Source organism: Lycium barbarum, chromosome 3, assembly GCF_019175385.1.
Source record: "Lycium barbarum isolate Lr01 chromosome 3, ASM1917538v2, whole genome shotgun sequence".
Lineage (NCBI taxonomy): Eukaryota > Viridiplantae > Streptophyta > Magnoliopsida > Solanales > Solanaceae > Lycium > Lycium barbarum.
In genome coordinates, this window is record NC_083339.1 from 141,471,916 (window position 1) to 141,486,881 (window position 14,966).

Here is a 14,966-nt window from a genome sequence, read left to right on the forward strand (position 1 = left end):
TTTCCCTCTGTGGATTTGGGTTCTGATTGAAAGAAAAAGAAGGATCTGGATTTTTCATGAAATTAGCTTAGCAACTTGCATGTAATTGTTTTTCCTTGATTATCCCTTTCTGCTTTTGATATCATTGCTTTGTTTCTTTCTAAATGGATCAGCTAAACAACTACTTAAATTTATGCCTTGCATCCAGGACAGACATGGATATACAGAAGGAGGAATCAAAATTGAGGAAGTGCAGGAGTCTCTGTCAAGTTGGTATGCTGGAGTGCTGCATTGCCGCTTATTGGCTAGTATTGGGGAATTGATATCACGCCTTGTAGAAACGCGGTACAAATTTCTTGGTCCTAAAGATACCATAACAGCTTAGAATAAAAAGGTATGGGATCCTAGCTTCATTTCAACCATTCAAAACCTTTCCTATTCGCCAGAACTCTCTTTCCTCGTGCTAACTTTGCTTACTGTAAAGGTTTGAGATTTAAGTGACTGAATGATTAGATTATTTTGGCCAGAACTCCCTGCCTTTACTTCCGGTTTGTTTCTTTCTATATGTGGTGGTGAGATTTTAGCGTCTGAATTATTAAGATTTTTATTGTAACCTACTGTCATCTTAAATATCTCATCGTCATTTTACAATTTATACTCGAGTTAGTAAGTACACATACTGGTCAGAAGCTTAGAGTAAATGGCTGTTTTCTCTTTCATCGGGTCAGCTGCTAACATGTTTAACAGTTCTCTTCAAGTAGTAGTTATCAAGACAATGAGTGTCTTTTCTTACAGTTGGTGCCAACTCTGAGTGCCTATCTATGGATTATGCCGATATTATACTAGTATTTAGTAGATGACTAGCCATCTTAGTAACACTTCCCATTTGTTGTACATTCAGCTATAAACAACGGATGTGTAAGCATAATAGCATAATTTAACCTCAGAGAGGAAAATTTAGCTCTTCACAGTTCTTTTTCTCTCTTTAATGCTGAAACATGATCATAGGGCTCTTCACAAAGATGGTATATTTACAAACTGACACCATCATAGGTAAGTCTCATTAGGGTCATGCTAAGCTATAGAGGTATAATAGATATACTTCGTCCTATGCTGATATGGACATACAATAGCTTTGTACCATATCACGTAATTAATACTACCCTGCGGGGCTCAAGAAATGGAAGTTGCCATACATGTCTCGACTCTTCAGACACTTATTATTGTTGTTGAAGATGTAGCAAGTTGTTATCTATTGATGAGCATGTTCTGAGGAGAAGGATGAGTTTGAACTATGAGTGGACCATACAAATATCCTCCACAATGGTCTGCGCTTGCGTTCATGGTGCCGAGATGTCACTTCTGACTCGGTTTTCCTAAGCATTTCCCACATAACTTGAACATCCTCGTATCCACAGGTTTGTATATCATCATGAAGCTTCAAAAGCCCACCACCTGAAGAAAACAGAAGCAAAGGTACAAACACGTAAGTGAATCTTCAAAGCTACTGCTCCTATTTCCAGAACATGTAATATTCATCATTTTTTCGCTTTTCCTGTCGAATCATACTTGGCTTATTGGCTAAGATGTAAAACGCGTAAATCATAATATATCACGCTTTTTGGAACATAATGCAGAAAAAGAATCCCAATAATCCTCTTGATACTTTTGAATGTATGGTCTTTAGCTAGACATAAAAAGTGGTAGATGCCTCGTGTTGAAACCCTGTAATTAGGATCATCAAGGAATCCGATACCTTGGCTACTCTATGTGATCATATTTTTAGAATCTGGAATATTACTACTATCTGCTTATCTTGAACAGGAAAAAAGTAGAGAAAGTGACATAATGAAGACACTTATAGGTCGTAATAGAAAAATAGATAAAAGATTGTAGAAATCAAAGCATATACTTGGTTGGTAGAGGCGTATGTTACTAACAAGTTGGCCTGTGTTTGGGTTCTATGTGGACCTTAAGATACATTCTAAAGAAATCATATGAGTGGATTCTTATGGCACTAAGCTAGTGGATAGAAGGAACCACTAATAGAATCCTAAAATATATGATTGCCATTCTATAATATGTTAAGTGCTTATGAGTCACCTAAAGAAATGCTACTTACTACGTTAGACATGAATGGACTAAGATTGATTTGAATTGTTTGCATATTTGGCATGTTTCAGTGCTTTTGCAATTAAGATAAGAATGCAATTTTATGTAAACAAAGCATGCCTAACATTTTTTTTGGCCCGGGTGAGCATATAATAATTTTTGTAAAACGTGTGGAATCTTCTGAACAATTCTAAACACAATTTCAACAGGGAATGTAGTTACATAGCTTGTTTGGCCGAGCTTCTGCAAGGCCAAAAATGCTTTTTTGTTAAAACAAAACTTCTTTTTTTTTTTTGCGCGGATTGCCCTTCATTTGGGGTGGTCTTTAATTTTTGCCCTTCAAATTGGTGGCCTTTAAGTATTGCCCCTCGCCTAACACCCTGAGATTGTGGGTTCGAACCCCAGCTCAGTAAAAAAAAAATCGCAAGACAGAATTTTCGTGAGGCAGAGGTTGCAAAATTCTGGCTCAAGCAGATGAGACAGAATTTTGCAAATCTGCTATGCAAATTCTGCCTATTTGGGCCTTAAGGCAGAATTTCTGCCTAAAGGGCAGAATTTAAAGACCACCATTTTGAGGGGTAAAAATTAAGGACCTCCTCCCGTGAAGGGCAATCCTGCAAATTGCCCAAAAAACTTTAATTTAGAAAATGAAGGTAGTAACCTTTTTTTGAACAGTTATTATGAACTAAAGAATACATATGATTGATATAATTGAATGCGGTCTTTCTGAAAGGCGATAAAAGGGGAAATATTGATATTAACGGCAATATTTAAATACACAATAGCATATTAAAGTCATTAAATGGTATCCAAACTAAAGAATTAGGCATCTGCTACACAGGGAAAAACTTGATTTATAAAGTTAAATTTGTTGAGAAGGTCACATATATGCTTCATCTCAACATTATGAAAGCATTTTTTATATGTTCAGGTGACTTAAATTAATTTTAAAACTTTCACTTTTTTTTATATATTTATTTTCCACGTGTGTAGATAATAAATATTGCGTGCAGACTTACACGAGCATATTCTCCTTCATCTTCACAACTACACCTCCCAACTCCCACCCACTCACCGCACCGGCAAAACCAGTATAATTAAAATAAAGATAGATAAATAAAGGATATAATTTATATAAAAATGAAAAAGTTCTTTGATTAGAAAAAATTCAAATATGGGCAAGCCACTATAGAAAAAAAATATCTTATAATTCATATGGGATGTAATTAAAAACCCGAATTTTTATGTTTTCAAGTTTCGTTTAAACCTATATTTGTATTCAAAAATTTATTTAATATATAAATAATTTATCTAGAAACCAGACCCGTAAATTTAAAATTCTGGCTTCACCTCTGAAAAACGAGCACATGCATATGTACCCTTTTGCATGTTCATTTACATACGCTGATTCATTGTAAGAATTCTCAAAGTAAACCTTTTTCTGAGCAAATTTAAATCAAGAACTGAGAAACTAAACAGAATTTTCTTTCAATTCAATTAATCATTTGGAAATGATTCTTTTTCAACTGCTAATATCATGAACAAAGAAAGAAGAACTAACCATTTTTGCGAGCTTTAACACGAGCAGAAACAGCAAACCAAACACGCCTTACAGGAAACACCATTTTATGCCACCAATCATCCATCACTTTTAATTTTATCTTAATTTTCTTCCTACGACACCTTCCTCCTAATCGACTCAACAATATCCTTAACCCGGCCAGACCTATTTTTTTTTCTTTAATTAATTCTTTAAGAACTGAAACAAATATTAGTTCCACACAAACACACTTTTATTTTGAGAGAAGCAGAAGAAGAAGAAAAAATGAGAACACTGTTGGACTCAATGCCACTTTTCTAGTTTTATATTATGGAGTGGAACTTAATGACTAGTATTTTCCCACTTTGAAGTTTTATTTTTCTGTTTTCTTTCGCCGACACGTGACGGTGTTCTACTTTTGTGTGAAGAAATAATTTCATGACACGTGGTTTTTTAGTTGGACTTTATTCTTTATTTTATCCTTGATGTTTGTTTATTCTTTTCATTTTTCTGCTACAATGAGAACAAGTATTTTGACCGATGTGGATACAAAACGTGACATGTTTAAGTGGAAAAGCACCAAGTAAACAGAAATCCTGGTGATTTTGGGCGGTTTGACTAATTGACTGTGCGGTTTTTATGTGAAGATTTTAACTTTAAAAGTAGAAAAGATAGTTTAGTTGGAGAGTATATCTCTTTTCTCTTTTTGCCAAAAATAGGGAAATTCCAATTTTGTCGGTGGTAATAAAGCATTTGTGATTGGTTTAATCAGATTAATAATACTCTAAATCTTTAAGAAAAAAAAAAAAGAATTAAAGGACCAATATACTAATATTTGTTTCCACTGAATAACTTAAAAGTGGTTAAATTTTCTTCTTTCGTTTCAATCGATGTGAGTCATGAAAACATTGTGCACAGATAATTTTTATGACGGTAAAAATTTATCTATCCATGATATTTTCATGACTCGGATCGATTGGAACAAAAGAAAAATCCTTTTTTCTAATGAAAATTTCTAATTTATTAGTACTGTTTTTTATCTGAACATGGCAGTAGTACACAATGTTTTCATGACTCACATCGATGGGAACAAAAGAAGAATCCTTTTTTCTTACAAAAAGTTTCAATTTATTACTACTACTATTTTTTTATTTGAACATGTCTTTAGGTGAAATAAAAAGATGTCCAATTGTTACAAGGCTGTGTTTTCACTACCGCACGGCTGTTGCACGACACAACCTACTCGAACGCACACAATGTTTAGGGACTTATGTGATGACCCGCTACATCATCATGCCACCTAGGGGTCACGTGGAACTATTTTTGTCATGTAGGAAGCTTATGTGGATGCTTACATGGAGAGGAGACTAGCTTATGTGAGAAGGTTCTAGAGAAATATGGAGATTTCTCATGGAAGACCTTAGAACCTTATGGAATTACATGGAAAGTCCTTAGAATAATCTAGTTGTGTAGAGATTTCTAGAATATGGGCTTATTTGTAAATATGTAGGGACTTGTATAATAATTATTATTTACATACTAGTCCCTAGGTGAGTAGTATAAATAGGAGGGTCATTCATTTGTAAATCAATCAAGTCTTCTATAACAAAAAGCTTCCTTCTAGCAAATTTCTCTTGTCTTTCTCAATTACTATTTCGTTAGCGATCTTGAGTATAGTAAACTAGGCTAACTTGGCATAGCAAGATCGTAAACAAATTGTGCAAGAACGTGAGCGAGTTGTTAAGTGCCGCACTAAGAACGTGACACTTAGCATTATTTCGAACAGTAAAGTATAAACAAGCCACACAAATTTACGGGAGAAACTTCAACCTTTAGATTATATACAAACACTGATTGGGAGGCTTACAAAAGGATAAAATGCCTTAGTCAAACCTGTCGACAAAAAGGGGTCTGGCAGTGACATTCATATTGACGATTGGCAATTTGACACACTACCTCCTGCTCAAAATTTATATGATTATGCGAAGTTCACATTTACTATCGTGATAGAATTGTAAATGGCTAATTGTCCACATTTATATAAACTTAAAATTGAATCAATTTTCTACTTTTAACCTAACGAACCTAAAGCTTGGGTAAAGAATAAGGTATTCAAAATCGAATTCAATTTCTCCATCTCTTGGACTAGATTTACAGTTCTTCATTAACAGTGCGGCCCATAGTGTTTAGTGTAATGCATAGAAATTAAAAGGAACGATTTGGCCCTAACTAATAAACTAACAAAAGGAAAACGAATTGCACCTCGTCCGAATAAGACCAATTGGCATAGGTCATAGACAAAGAGGGTGAAAGAAAGACATTGGAATTCCCCCCTTAGCTAAAGGGGCCTCTCTCCATAAATAAAGAAGAAGGCAAGACTAAGTCATTTAGTTGTTTCTATTCCATTTTGCATTGCTGGTATATCTTAGTCCATCCGTTTTAAATTATTTGTAGTATTTCTCTTTTACACGCCCGAAAAGATTAATTAGGAGGGAGTTTTGACTATGTTACTTTTATTTATGTCTTAAGAAATAATTTCTCTTCATTGAATTTTTACCCTATTTACGTGTCATCTCCCTATAAATTGAGGTGTTTATAGTAAGAAACATTTACTACTAAGGGTAAAACGGAAAAATAATAATTAATTCTTTTCTTGAACTTCTAAAATAACAAATAATTTAAGATGATAATTTTAAAAAACTACGACAGATAATTTAAAATAGAGAGAGTATCTGATATTTCTATTCCCCAAAAACAAGAAAATTCCAATTTTGTTGGTGATAATAAAGCCTTTGTGATTGGGTTAATCAGATTAATGACATTTCCGATCCAGAAAAAATAATAAATCCAATCCAAAAAAATAATAAAAGGACGAATATACTAGTATTTGTTTCCTTTGAGAAGTGAATAAACTTAAAAGTGGTTAAATTTTCTCCTTTCGTTCCAATCGATGTGAGTCATGAAAACATCGTGTATATATAAGCTTTTACCGTTATAAAAACTTATTTGTACACGATATTTTCATGACTCACATCGATTGGAACGAAAGGAAAATCCTTTTTTATAATGAAAAGTGCTAATTTATTACTAGTTTTTATCTGAATATAGCATAAGTACTCGATATTTTCATGACTCAAGAAAATTCTTTTTTCTAACGAAAAGTTTCAATTTATTACTAATTTCTTTTCTGAACATGTCATTACGTGAAATAAAAAGATGTCCAGTTGTGACATGGGCGATTTTTTTCGTTTTACATCTGCACGACAGCCGCACAACACAACACAACACAACTCAGCCTACCCCCACACACAAAACGTTTAGGGACTAAGAACTATTTCGGAACAGTAAAAGCATAAACAAGCTACACAAAGTAAACACTAGTTTGTACACGATGTTCTCATGACTCACATCGATTGGAATGGAAGGAGAATCCTTTTTTCTATGGAAAAGTTCTAATTTATTACTAGTTTTTATCTGAACAAGGCGTAATTACATGATGTTTTCATGACTCACATCGATTGGAACCAAAGGTGTATCCTTTTTCTTATCAAAAAGTTTTAGTTTATTACCAGTTCTTATCTGAACATGGCATTACGTGAAATAAAAAGATGTTCAGTTGTGACATGGGCGAATTTTTTCATTTTTATCACTGCACGATGATCGCACAACACAACACAACTCAGCCTACTCGTACACACACTGTTTAAGGACTTAGAATTAATTCGGAACAATAGCTAAAAACAAGCTATACAGATTTACGAGATAAATCTCAACCTTTATTAATCTCTCAGATTATATACAAAGCCACACAGATTGAAAGGCTTACAAATCGATATAATATCTTAGCCAAAATCTATCTACAAAAAGGGGTCTGCAAGCGGCAGTTACAAAGGGAAGGGGCATGAACAATTAATTACAGAAAGACATTCATATTGACGATTGACTATGTGATATCCACTACCTCCTGTTCAAACCTAAAGTTTGGGTAGACGCTAAGGTATTCAAATCGAATTCCATTTCTCCCTCCCTTGGACTAGATTTACGGTTCTATATGACCAATACGGCTCCATATTGTTTAAGTGTTATGCAGAGAAATTAAAAAGATATTTTAAAACAACAAAACGACAAAGAAAAAAAAAAGTAAGAGCGAAACAGATTTAAAATGATTCTTGTGACATTTACACTTACAAATTACAATGCACTAGGAATTATAGAATTATGCCTTTTACGAAAGTGTTAAATCAGCACCAAAGGATTTGGACTCGTTCGAGAAAACAAATTGACTCATTAGTCAAAATTTGGAATATGTTATCTCGTAAGTGGGTAAAAACACCTAATTTGTGTAGAGAAATATAGCAGAAGAAAAGCAAAATCGGGGAAACCTTCTGCTAGCCCAAGATCGTTAAATAAGATCGGAAGAGGTTAAATAAGATCGGAAGATTCAACTAGAAGACTTTCTTGAATTGGCTTAATGACTTACAATTGAGTTTTGTATGGGTTGATTACAAATGCCTAATGTCACCCGTATTTATACTTGTCTAGGGATGCTTTTAGATATTATTTTAGATACATCCAAAAGAAAAATCTAGTTACTCTTATCTCCTACCACTATTCTAGACTATTATGATATTATTCTAGATACAAAAGGATCTAGATAATTCTATTCTCAACTATAAATATCTAAGTGTGTAGAATTTCTAGACATTTCCTAAGTATATATATCAAAGATATTACAATATAACTTTCTAGAAACTCTTCTAAATATCTATGATATTTTTCCTTCCAAAAAATTAACTTTAATTTTTTACAATTTGTGGTTAAATAATTATTTCGTCACTCATGTTATACTAATTTTTTTTCCTTTTTCACATAGTGTGCAGAAAATGATAGAAAATTTAACCACGGATTCCACTGAACTGTTCATTAGTGGAGCGGCAAATTTATTTAATTGAAGTCTAAGGATTGAAGAGAAAAAAGAAATAGAGTCAATTATGGTGAGAGAAATTATATAAATCAAAACTAGTATAGTATAGTATAGTATAGTAGTAGTACTTTTAAATCAAATATCGTAGAGAGGGCTTCCGTAGTGTCGGCAGGCGTTTGGTTCCACGTGGTTAATAAGTTGGTAATGAATTTTAATATTCATAGTAATTATTGGAGTCTTTAATTAGGGGTTATTGTTGAGAAGGAAAATGAATTTACCGGAACAGAGAAATAAGTTACTTTTATTTTGGGGAGCAAAGAAGTTTGGACCAATTACATGATGACAGTTGAAAGAATCAAAAGTGACAAAACAAATCTTGGTCTATTTCTCACTTTAATTTCTAGTTTACACTGGTTTTAATCTTGTCTTGGCTTAAAAAGATTAAAATATACTTAGGCCCGTTTGTCCATACATAAAAAAAAATCACTTTTTTCTGGAACTTTGAAGTTGGAGTTGGAGTTGTATTTGATCATAATTTTTGAAATTGTAATTTTTGGTGAAATGTAGTTGTAAAAAAGTGATTTTTTTTTTAAAATAAATTTTTTGAATTTTTGGTATTCCGGAATACAACTTCAAGTTGTATTCGGATTCTCATAGCCAAACGCTGATTCCGAAAAAAAGTGAAAAAAAATTCCGAAATAGAGTGAATAGTTCTTCTGCTTTTTTCGCTTTAGGCCACAATGCCGTACAACTTGGGGTCTGATTCACGGAACCCTAATTAATGTAGGCAAGTTTAACATCGAATTTATTCTTGTCTCCATTTGGAAAAAGAAATTAACTTTGAATCTCAGTTCTCAAATAATGATTCGAGAAACCAGCCATATTCATGTTCAAAGAGTCATCAAGTTAAAAAAAAAAAAAAAAAAAAAAGGAATCAGCAAGTTGATGCGGTTGTTTTCAAATTTATCTTTTCAACCAGTATGACTATTGAAGGAAATTGGATTAAAGTTAATCTTCAAAGCAAGCAACAACATGAAGAAAGAATATGTATTATCCTTTTAGAGCTAGATCTTGATGTTGATATCATAACTATTCAACTGGATGATTTGTGACAGAACTATCCATTTTTATCCATCACAATTTATAACGGATTCTCTTTTTTACGTACATGGAATATTTTGTGATTAATTAGCAAAATTCATCTATAATCGAGACAGACATATGACATTCCATGATAAATCGATCACAAACATTTTTTATACTCCTTCCCAAATTTTTTGCAACCGAGCAAATTTGTGATGGCAAAAAAATTGTCACAAATATACCACAAAATCGACTTTGTGATGGAATTGTGATAAAATCTTCGGTAACAAATCTTGTTTTTTCTTTGGTGTGTTGTAGTCCATTAGATCGACCTGATAAGCTTCATCCCAAAGATAAAGTCAACTAATTTTTTGCCTTTTCTTGTCTTGTCCAATAATAGTTTTACCAGTCACTATAATAATGAAATTGAATCGACAAAGTCAGTTCTACTGTGTTATACGTAATTGCTTGAATTATGTATTCGTAATAATTGAAAAGCACGCAGCTATTAGTAGGAATCTTTCCTAACAAACACAAGAAAAGAAAAAGAGAAAGAACAATAAAGAAGAAAAGTGTAAAAGTGTGTGGTGATAGTTGATAGACAAAAAAGATTTCGTTTGCGTTTCGTCAACTTCAACTAGCAGTTCTAGAGACCCAAATATTGTCACTTTTTTGTATTAACTATTCAAAAATCTGGAAGCCTCTTAATTAGCACCTAAAACTTTATGCTTCTGCAACTTTAATAAATACTTAATTATCATCATAATCTTTTTATTCCATAAAATAGTTTTATCTCCAATTAGATAGCGGCTTTGATTTTATTTTTTAGATTTCTTTTTCCTTGTATGACAATTAATTTGTTAAAATAGACTATTGTAGTGGTATTATTCTTCATTGATCATGATTGTAATTTTAAATAATTTGAAAGTGAAACCTATAATCTATCAATAAGGCAAAAAATTAAGCACTTTGTTTGGTTTTGAAATGGTTTGATGAATTAGCAAAATGGGCCACTCTACTCTGTTTTAGAAGTGGGAATTTCATTAGGCATGAAAACGCTAGCTCACCTACCTTGAAAAAGGCCCTGCACCACACAAAAAGAGACTTTCTTTATGCAATATTAAGTACTACTCCTATATGGTTTCAACAAATTTCATATGTAATTTAACTTATATGTATCGATAGTGTAAATAAATTTGTGTATTATCAAGTCCTATGTTAAGGCAGGATTGAGAATCACGAGATCTTAGTTTCAAATTCAGGAAAAACAATATTAGGTGATTTCTTTCCATCTGTCAAAGCTTTAATGGACAGAGCTACCTGATACATGTGTTGGTAGAAGACATCAGATACTCATGGAATTAGTTGAGGTACGCGTAAGCTTATCCGGACACCACAATTAGACAGAAAAAGACAAGCTACCTGCTACAACAGATATAACTTGATAGTGGATATTTCTTTATACTACCGGTTAATATAATTTAAACAAGTTAAACTGTTTTATATTCCAAGGACTGAAGAAGACTCTCCATTCTTAAGTCATTGAAAATCCAGATGCACAACATTAATGCTAAAGTCTTGGCTTCGAATCAATTGGATTTTGACTTGTTGTCCCTCTATCAATTTATAATGCGTTTGGCATCTCTTTCTTTGTGATTGTTTATTATTTTTTTGGCATGATGAATGATGTATACAAAACGGTCCTTAAATTCGTTAGATAGAACCAATCTTTTTCGATTGATTTTATTAAGGACAAAGCTTGGCATGATTATAAAAAGATCTTAATATTAGTATATTTATGACTTCTTTTTATTATACTACTATATTTTAACGATAATATGGACTTTTGATTTAATTAATCTGATTGTCATTCTTTAATATTTAATTACGTAATTCTATTAGTCCATCAGGCATGCTTCAAATTTTAGCACCAGTGAGATATTGACCTTTTTATCGTATGACACCATGGCTTGTAATATGAACTTCTTCTTAATAAAATCTGTGTGTCAGGCAAATACCGTTACAAAAAACAAATATATCCGTGGAGAAGGGGTGGCAAAATCAACCCATAAAATAATGACCCACCCAATTCGTTTAGATTTTGACGGTTTAATAACTCGCTTAATTTATAAACTCAGCATATTTTGACCCGCTTAATTCAACCCATTTAAACACTGGTATGATATGTCATTCATAGTGATCCATGATAAACTTTGTCTAAATATTTAAAAAGACATTTTCTTATTTGATATCAGGTACTTAAACAAATTATACGAAAACAAACAAAGGATTTAAAACTTAGTAAGAATTGGGCGGGTTGGGTCATGACCCAATTTCTAGCCCATTTCAGCCCAAGCAATTTCTACATTTTTTTGCACGGATTGCCCTTCTTTTGGGGTGGTCTTTAAATTTTGCCCTTCAAATTTGTGGTCTTTAAATTTTTCCCCTCATATTTGTGGTCTTTAAGTTTTGCCCTTTGCTTGGAAAGGTGGGCGAATACATGAAGTTCTGGGTTCGACCCCCGCTCAGGCATAAAATAAAAAAATAATTTCGCCAGGTAGGACTGGGGGAGTGTATGCCGGATCCAGCATACAATCTTTAAGGAAAAACTAAAGTTATGCCGGATCCGGCATAACTAAAATTCTGCCTCATAAGGCAGAATTTTTCCTAAGACATAGTTTAGTTATGCCTTATGGGGCAGAATTTTAGTTAATGCATAACAAAATTATGCCCCATAAGGCAAGAACTTTTTTTAAGGCATAGACTTTGCCTTATAAGGTAAAGTTTAAGTTATGTCTTAAGGAAAAGTTCCGCCTTATGGGCATACTTTTAGTTATGTCTTTGGGGTACACTTTTTAGTTAAGGCATAACTAAAAGTTTACCTTGAAAAGTAAAAAAATAAAAATAATAATATATATATATATATGTTTCAAGGCAAAGTCTGTCCCCTCCGGCAGACTTCTAGTTAAACACAACTAAAAGTCTGCCGGAGGGGGCATAGCAAAATTTAAACTTTGCCTTATAAGGCAAACTTTTAGTTATGCCTTAAGGAAAACTTACGCCTTATGGGGGATACTTTTAGTTATGTTTTATGGGGCACACTTTTAGTTAAGGCATTACTAAAAGTTTACCTTGAAAAGTTTAAAAAAAATACGTATATATGCTTCAAGGCAAAGTCTGCCCCCTCCGGCAGACTTTTAGTTAAACATGACTAAAAGTCTGCCGGAGGGGGCATAGTGAAATTTAAACTCTGCTTTGCAATTTTTTTTTAAATTTTTTATTGAGCGGGGGTTCGAACCCGGAACCTATGGGTTTTAGCCGAAGGGCAAAATTTAAAAACCACAAAATTTCAGCCCAACCTACCCATTTGACACCCCAACATGGGATGATGCATTATGCAGCATATGAACCAAGGAAATAGTACAAGAGAAAATTACATTATAAGTCAAGCTTTTAAAGCACAGGCACATAAATAGCACAACTTTTTAAGTTTTTCAAAAATAATATTTTATACCTTTAAGGAAAATATTATACAAAAAAAAAAAATCCCTTTAAATTAGGGATTCAATAATATTTACTCATTATTTATTAGTATTATTTATCTCCCCACTTTAGGAGATAAAGTCATCTCTATTATATCATCTATCTCTCTTCTTCAATAGATAAACATCTATTTTTTTTTTTTTTACTTCTCTTTCTTATACACTTCTCAATTGCTACTATATCTTCTTATTCATTTTCATTTTTCCGTAATGGTTGTTGAGAGTTTTTAAGGAATGGGCAAGGCTAAGGTTAGAAAAAATCGATTGACTTATGTAAAAATATTTATTAAAAAATTTAAAAATATATTTAATAAAAAAAAGATCCAGCAAATACATTTCAAAACAACATATTTGAAAGACAATTATTATATGAGCTATAACTGCATATATAAATATTATTTGAAGCACACAATTATACGAGGTATAAACAATTATCATACAAGGTATAATAAAATTATATGTTGGGTATGAATTGTATACTAGGTTTAATAAGATGTATACAATGTATAACAAAATTATACGAGGTATACAAAATTTATTCTACAAGGTATAATAAAATGTATATACGATATAAAAACAGTATCAAAAGAATTCACATATGCATGATATATATTTCGTATAAGTTTATTTCTGACATAAATTTAATTTCAAAATATTACTTATCTGATATTTATATAATAAAAAAGAATTACAGTCATGTATATTCTCAATATTTTGTATATATTTTTAACTACAACAGTGCATATGCTTAAAACATTACTTATCATACATATACAATATAAATAAGATCAAAATTTGCTTTTTATATATATTAATGTTTTGTATACCTTTTATAGGGATGAAATTATGGTATTGAAATTAGATGTAATCGTTTTGGAATATATTAGCAAAAAAGTAGGAACATACCTTTCCTTATGCATAGAAAGTTGGTTTAGCAAAAAAATAGGAACATATGGAGGTTTCCGAAGTTGCTTTACTATAGAACTCTTAAATAAATTGCTAGAAAATGTTTACTACATTTACCAAACCTCTGCCTTACGACAATAGATTCTTTTTTTTTTTTTTGCGCCTTAAGGCAGACTTTTCGCAAAGCCTTGCTTTGTAATTTTTTTTTTTTTTTGATAGAGTAGGGGTCGAACCTAGAACCTCGGGATATTTTCGGCTACTTTTTTTTAAGTGAAGGACAAAAATAAAAAAGTGAAACTTACACAAATAGCTACCTTTTAATAGCTTCTAACTAGTTATAGCTACAAGTTGAAGATTTACAATTCGTAGCTGCTTTTAGCTATATTTCAGTTGTATCTCGCATTTTTGAAATACAGTGAAATATAGCGAAATACAGAGAAATACAAAACATGTTAGAGTAAATTTAGGCTCTATTTTTGGAACATATTATTTTAAAAAAATTCTGAGAGAAAAAATAGGCTATATTTTTGGAACATAATATTCTTTTCCTTTTTAAATAGTAAGTCAAATTAAATCAATCATATTTCACACAAATCACTGAAGAGTAAAATCAGGCCCTATTTATGGAACAGTTTTTTTTTAAAAAAAAAATTATGGGATTCAATTTAAAACTTCTCATAAATCACGCATAACAGTTGTTCTTCCATAAAAGCTTACGAATCTCTCTCAACTTTTATCACAATCAAAACTTTTTGAATTCAAAAACAACTAAAGATCCAAAAACTTCCAAATACAGAAAAATACACACCGAAATATAATGAAATATGGTTTATTGTTTAAGAAATATAAAGTTGTAGTATGCGTATATACAATGAAATAT

The 14,966-nt window shown here is 32.0% G+C and overlaps 1 protein-coding gene across 1 annotated transcript; it reads right to left on the bottom strand.

Annotated features, from left to right (window-relative positions):
• Positions 1-883: 883 nt before the first annotated feature.
• LOC132633110 (uncharacterized) lies at positions 884-3,958 on the bottom strand. The gene is made up of 2 exons (XM_060349336.1): positions 3,653-3,958; positions 884-1,434 (listed from the first exon to the last, which is right to left on the bottom strand). Exons 1-2 carry the CDS (start codon positions 3,735-3,737, stop codon positions 1,232-1,234), a joined length of 288 nt encoding a protein of 95 aa, XP_060205319.1. The 5' UTR covers positions 3,738-3,958; the 3' UTR covers positions 884-1,231.
• Between the last annotated feature and the right edge of the window lie 11,008 nt (positions 3,959-14,966).